This window comes from Olea europaea, unplaced genomic scaffold, assembly GCF_002742605.1.
Source record: "Olea europaea var. sylvestris unplaced genomic scaffold, O_europaea_v1 scaffold1842, whole genome shotgun sequence".
NCBI lineage: Eukaryota > Viridiplantae > Streptophyta > Magnoliopsida > Lamiales > Oleaceae > Olea > Olea europaea.
Genome location: NW_019236192.1, coordinates 141,192 through 147,332, shown reverse-complemented (window position 1 = coordinate 147,332; position 6,141 = coordinate 141,192). Strand labels below are relative to the sequence as shown.

The following is a 6,141-nucleotide window of genomic DNA, read 5'->3' as shown; positions in this document are numbered from 1 at the left end:
TCTTGTGACTTTTTATGTTGCCAGAGAAATATCATTTCGGAGTGTCAATTATTAAAGTAAGAAGAATAGTTGAGCGATGAACCAAGAGATTGAATTCTGTTCACGCTGTATGTTTTTAACACGACAATGACATTGATGTCATTGTTAAAGGAATGTCGAAAAATTTAGCTAGTTTCTTGATTAGAGGATAATTGAGCACTATCTAACAATAGGAAGAGACAAGAGTAAAGATTTACTCCTAGAATTCTTGGGAGTTCATAACTGCTGTTTTGAGTTGCTGATTTTTCTCCCTTCCTTGAGTGGAGGGTTTGGATGGAACAGTCTTTAGTAGCTATATAGATAAAAAGTGTTATAAAGGTTTGCTGTACTTAGTAGCTTTTGGGGGATAAATGCCTGCAATGTGAATTAATCTATCAAAGCTGTATCCTCTTGTGGATGCCTGTAATCGGTCTACTAAACTGATGAATTGAATGGTTACATTTGAAAAATAAATAAAAATCGGGAAGGTGTATAGACTTGTTTCACGTGGGAAACTGGTAAAAATAATTGACAAATTGATGAACTACTAGCTATCCTGTATGTAGAAAAAGTGTAAATTACTCTATATGCTTTCTATGCCTCGAGCTGCTTTCACAAGCTAACCCCTTTGGCCTTTAGGACATTGAAATTTTTTATTTGGTATCATCTCTGTCATTTATACCAAGTAATTAGTATTGAAGTTCATTAGTTCATCTTACTACAGATGTTGTATGAAATCCATGTTTGTTCTATGAGAAATTTGATGAAGAAAAATGTATTCAAATTCATATGTTGTTTCTCTGATCTGCCAATAAAGTTAAACGTAAGTACCTCAAATCTTGGAAGGAATAGCTTAAACTTGCTTAGCTATTTGGCATGGTAGCGGATTGTTGAATCTAACAGCATTTGCATTTTGATAACGCTGAACAACTAGAAAGAATATTTTTATCCACAACAGGCCTAATTTACCACAAGGAATGAACTCTNGGTATTTGCCTCATCTTGCAGTTTAGCTGATTTCCTTTTTTATAATTATTATCCTGCAATTAGTTTGATGCATCTGTCAACTTGGTGTTTATGAAACCCTGTCAAATTCTTCTGGCTGTCTGGTTGCTCAAGCATGTTTTGAAGATAGTCCTTTCACCAAATATCTCCCATTTTTCTTTTGCTCAAGGAATGAGTAGACGGAATCATAATTTCATTTGGCATTATCATGAGGAAATATTTTGTATCCCAGTTACTGAAGAATATGTTTTCAAAACCATGATCCATGAGGTCATTTGTATTCTTCAAGGGCACGTGTTGGGTGCAATACTAAGTGAACCTGGATGGTTGTTGACTTATCTTCTCTGTTTAGTGACGTAATTAATACAATAGTTTCTTTCTTTTTTACAAGTAAACTATGTGTGGTCTGAATAGAAAAGTTGTCACAACTATTTTTGCAATCCTTTTTTCTTGATATTCGTTACAATGTGATGAATGCAACATTCTGCAAAAAACTAGCTGTGCTAGTCATTTTTTGTAAATGATTCGAAAATGGAGATGTGATCTGTGATCGCTTGAGGTGGACTATCTGATTTGGTGAGAGTCTACCTTTGACCTTCTTCTGCACCCATGTACAGATATTAAGTTTCTTCAAGTTGACATAGAAAGCAAGTTCTGAAGTAGGATAGGTATAGTTTGATATGTAGAATATAAGTTTCCCGATGCGAAGGACAGAAAACTGTATGTTCACTGACTTTTTTTGGTTTGTATGTATCAGTATTTCCAGTTGGAACTGTTTGGTAATTCATTTTCTGTAGATTATTTGTTGTCTCTGCCTCTTTGCTGTGCCATGTGATTATGGTTTGCTTCCATTTTGATGCTCAAGACTGGTTTTTGCCTTTTGTAGATCGGGTAGGTCATCCATTCAAGAACCTTGGGCTAACCGCATGACTTGGCATCAAGGTCTGCTAGTTGCAGTGCCATGTTATTTTATTTTCTTTGTGAAAAGAGATAACTGGACCTGTAACCATTTCAATCTCCCATGTTTCTTCTTTCAGGAAATCTTCTTTCAACTGACTCGTGGAAGGATGCACTGAAGGGAGTAACTTCAGTTGTGCGTATAACCTGACCTGTCAACTTTTATGAAAACTCTAACAGAGAATGGATGAACATTGGTTTTATCACAGACTCCCAGTTATTTGATAATAAAAAAAGTGAAATAATTATGGCCATGGGCTTTCATGTATTCTCTCATCTTCCATTTTTGTTTTGCTTGTAGTTGTTGTTGGGATGGGGATGGAAGGGCTATAGATTACTCACTGTCCTAGTTAAGTTTAAAATAAATGGAGAAGTTTAAGAGTGTGCATAATGTTAATAACTGGAACTAAGATCGTCAACATAGAGGATCTTGTCATTTGAAAGAGAGATTATTTTAAGCATTTAGGATCGATTTTTAATAAGAAACTAAGTAGTGAAAGGGGATGTAATGCTAGGATGTGAGTGAGTCAAAGTAGAGAAGTGCTACTAGGATACCATGTGATATTAAAATCCCATCGGGTTAAAAGGAAAGTTCTTAGACCAGCTATACAAGATTGATTATTGGGCTACAGAAGGACAAAAAATCTATAAGATTGAACATAGGGGGCTAGAAAGGATCCCCGCGTTGGACCCTTAGTTTATTTGAGATGAAGCTTAGCTAGTTATTGTTTTTGTTCTATGTTTTTCCGGACGGGGTGGGAGTGCTGCTGATTTTTTGCCGCATTAGTTTTGCATTAAAGACTGATCTCGTCCTCTCTCCAAATCTTCCCTACCACCCCCGCAATTAGACTTGAAGTTGCAACAGTTGTAGGATTGGTAGTGCCTTAATCACAAGGCCAAACTATGGTTTCAGAATTTTGCTTACATCTTTTTCTAGTATTTTTTTATTTGTTTCCTGATGATTATTTATCTTATAAGTAGGCTGATCAAGTGACTCAGTTTTTGTCTTTTTTATGCTAGTTTTCATTTTGTAACTAGTGCTAGTGTTGCTGTTGTAGATTTCTTGTGTTGGTGGTTTTGGTTCCAACTCTTACATGTATAAAATCAATGGGACTGCAAATATCGATGCTATTAGAGCTGCTTCTGAAGAAGGTACTGGTATTGATTAATTCTTTTTTCTCTGTATATTGACTGATAACTTATCCTTGTCTTGATTTTGATAATAGTTAATGAACATCTGTGGGGCAAGTTGGATACTAGGGTTCATATGAAGATTTCCTAGGATGATTTCTTTTTAATTTCTAATTCAAAATTGTATCTGACTTCAACAACTTGTTTTAGATATTTCTCTCCTGGAAATTACAGTAGTATCTGTAGCAACATGTAAATAACTTGCACCATGGCTTTTTAACTCTGGTCTTCTATGCATGTTTTTCTCTAGTTTGGTTCTCGCCGAAATAGTAAAATGTTAAATGAAGGTAAAATTATGGGCTATATGATTTCATGCAAATTGTAATCACTATAAGTGCAAACATGTTGGAAGCCCAAGTTTTTCTTTCTATGTAGACGTTGCAGATTACACTAATTAATCCTATTGTTGTTTACATAGACACTATGAAAAAAAAGAAAAAAAAAGAAAAAGGAAGTGGGCGGAAAATGGGTGGTTTTATTGTTGGTACCTACTAGGTGATTTTTGGTTGTTTTGCTTCTTAATTTTGTGAAACTTCATCTTCAAATCATTTATAAGTGAAACTATTTTAAGCTGCATTGCTTGTCTGGAGAATATATACGAATTTTAATGTATTTCGACTTCCTAATTTTGACGGATGTAACTTCTCCCATGAAGCTGATAATGATTTGTACTTTCTGCATTTCTTTTTTCTCTTTGCTCATTTCATATTTTTTACTAACCCTTTTTTTACCTACAGGTGTGAAGAGATTTGTGTACATCTCTGCTGCTGACTATGGTGTGGTAAATTATTTGCTACGAGGATATTATGAAGGAAAGGTAATATTGATATTATTTTGCCATTTAATAAGGATAAATTATTGTTGGTTCTAAGTGACTGTTAAAAAGAGCATTAGTATTTGATAACCCATGGCAAAGAAAGAAGTCAAGGTGTTTTTACTTTGTCTTACGGTGCAGAGAGCTGCTGAGACGGAACTATTGACTAGGTATACCTATGGAGGTGAGGTTTTCTCCTATACTATTCCTAGCAATCTTCATTTAGCAAACAAAATTTTGCTAGCCTATTTACCTTCTCTTCATCTAAAGTAGGAGGATACAGTTTGTCACTGTTGGTTTTCCTCCTCTCGATTCTCTATGGTTTTTTGCATTTGTACTCTTTGATAGTGTTGTATAGCTTGTCTATGACACTTCCAAATTGTGAAGAATCAACTGAGGGCCAAGGAAACTTCTTGTAATTTCCTGATTTGCCAAATATGTTGTTCAGATATTTAGACTCTCTGGCTTCATTTTATCAGCACTCCTAAAATCTCTTATGTTGGCACTTATTGAAAATTGAATAGGACGTATTCCAATCTTAACCAGAGTTTGTGTTGCTTTAGGCGTAATTCTTAGGCCAGGGTTTATCTATGGAACTCGTCGTGTTGGCAGCATGAAGTTGCCTCTAGGTGTCATCGGTTCTCCACTGGAAATGGTAAGATATGTATAGGTGCGCGACTAAAATGAAGCTTAATTCCATATTTGGCGACCTTCACTGGTGCTAGAGCATTTAGTCAGATAAATTGCTTTCCAGTTGAGGTTTATGTTATTGATTATTTGCAGGTTCTCCAACATGCAAAACCACTTAGTAAAGTCCCCCTTGTTGGACCTCTCTTCGCTCCGCCTGTTAACGTTACAGCAGTTGCAAAGGTTGCTGTACGAGCAGCGACTGACCCTGTTTTCCCTCCTGGCATCATTAACGTCCATGGAATTATACGTTACAGCCAGCAGAAATCTCTGTAGAGGATTGACCTTTCTCTTTCCTCCATCGTATAGTTTTCGGTACAGCTAAATTTTTTCGACCACTCTTCTGCAAATCTTTAAGAATGCTCGACTCTATAATTTACCGCTGTTATCAAAATGCAATAAAGGATTTGAACTTCCATAAATAAATGTCATCTATTTTTGCTGTGGTCTGTATCTCTGTCAAACTCTGGGGTGCTGTTGGTTTGTAAAGGCATAAAATTTAGTCTTTACCAACTCGAGCAATTTTGCATTCGGACCTCATTGTAATAGGTATTGTATGTTCACAAATATTTTAATTTCTTCTTTTTTATTTATTGTCTGAATTATCTAATTCAGAACAAGCTGCTAATGACAAAAATTGATTTTTATCTAATTCTTGATATAGTATCTATTAATTTATTCTTAGTTGTACTTTGAATTCATTTGAAATTTTATTATGCCCTTCTTCATTAAATGTTACTTATTGGCATCTAGATTAAAGTTATAACACTGGTGAGTTTTGTGCCCTATTTGGGTGAAAAATGAGTTTTGTAATAGTGATTTTTTGAAGAATGCATGGTTAAAATATATGAAAAAGTTTTGAATTTAGGTGTGAAATTTTTTTTATTGAGAGAATGTGTAATTGAAAATGAATGTGAAAAACAACGAGGTTTTAAAAAAGTGGAAATTACATTCTTACCTACTTTTCAAAATCAATTTGCTAAAATCATAGTGAAGGTTTCAATGTACAAAAATAAGATATTTTAAATATTTAATATTATAATACAAATTTATTTAACCCTAATCATTTTCATTTCCCACTCTTCCTCTCACTGGCTCTCCCCGCTCTTCCTCTCTCCTTTCATCGATTCAAGCAACCGGTGATGGAGTTGCTTCGGTTAACACCACACCACAGTGACTGTCATCATCGGACAAAAAGTCGGTGTTCGGAATGGTGTGGCTCACCTAATTGACTATTTTACTGTCGATCAATGGTATGCTGCGGAGAGAGGACTGATGCTGCTCCTTCACCTATCCCATCTTCTCTCTTGAAGGAAACTGACATCGAGACTGCAAGATCGGTACAGCTGAGCATTCGCCGCTCACTTGCAGTGTATTGAGGTGGCGGTCCCACTCTTCCTCTCACTGGCTCTCCCCGCTCTTCCTCTCTCCTTTCATCGATTCAAGCAACCGGTGATGGAGTTGCTTCG

General features: G+C 35.7%; 1 protein-coding gene across 1 annotated transcript; it reads left to right on the top strand.

Annotated features, from left to right (window-relative positions):
* The first annotated feature begins 1,883 nt into the window (after positions 1-1,883).
* Positions 1,884-5,319, top strand: LOC111378635 (uncharacterized protein At1g32220, chloroplastic-like). The gene is made up of 7 exons (XM_023001869.1): positions 1,884-1,965; positions 2,061-2,116; positions 3,039-3,132; positions 3,909-3,988; positions 4,127-4,169; positions 4,510-4,640; positions 4,769-5,319. Exons 1-7 carry the CDS (start codon positions 1,950-1,952, stop codon positions 4,946-4,948), a joined length of 600 nt encoding a protein of 199 aa, XP_022857637.1. The 5' UTR covers positions 1,884-1,949; the 3' UTR covers positions 4,949-5,319.
* Positions 5,320-6,141: the final 822 nt, after the last annotated feature.

Coding starts and splice junctions, on each gene's coding strand:
- LOC111378635 (XM_023001869.1), top strand. Junction 2,117..3,038: donor TGAAGGGAGTAACTTCAGTT/GTGCGTATAACC, acceptor TTGCTGTTGTAG/ATTTCTTGTGTTGGTGGTTT. Junction 3,989..4,126: donor GAGGATATTATGAAGGAAAG/GTAATATTGATA, acceptor CTTACGGTGCAG/AGAGCTGCTGAGACGGAACT.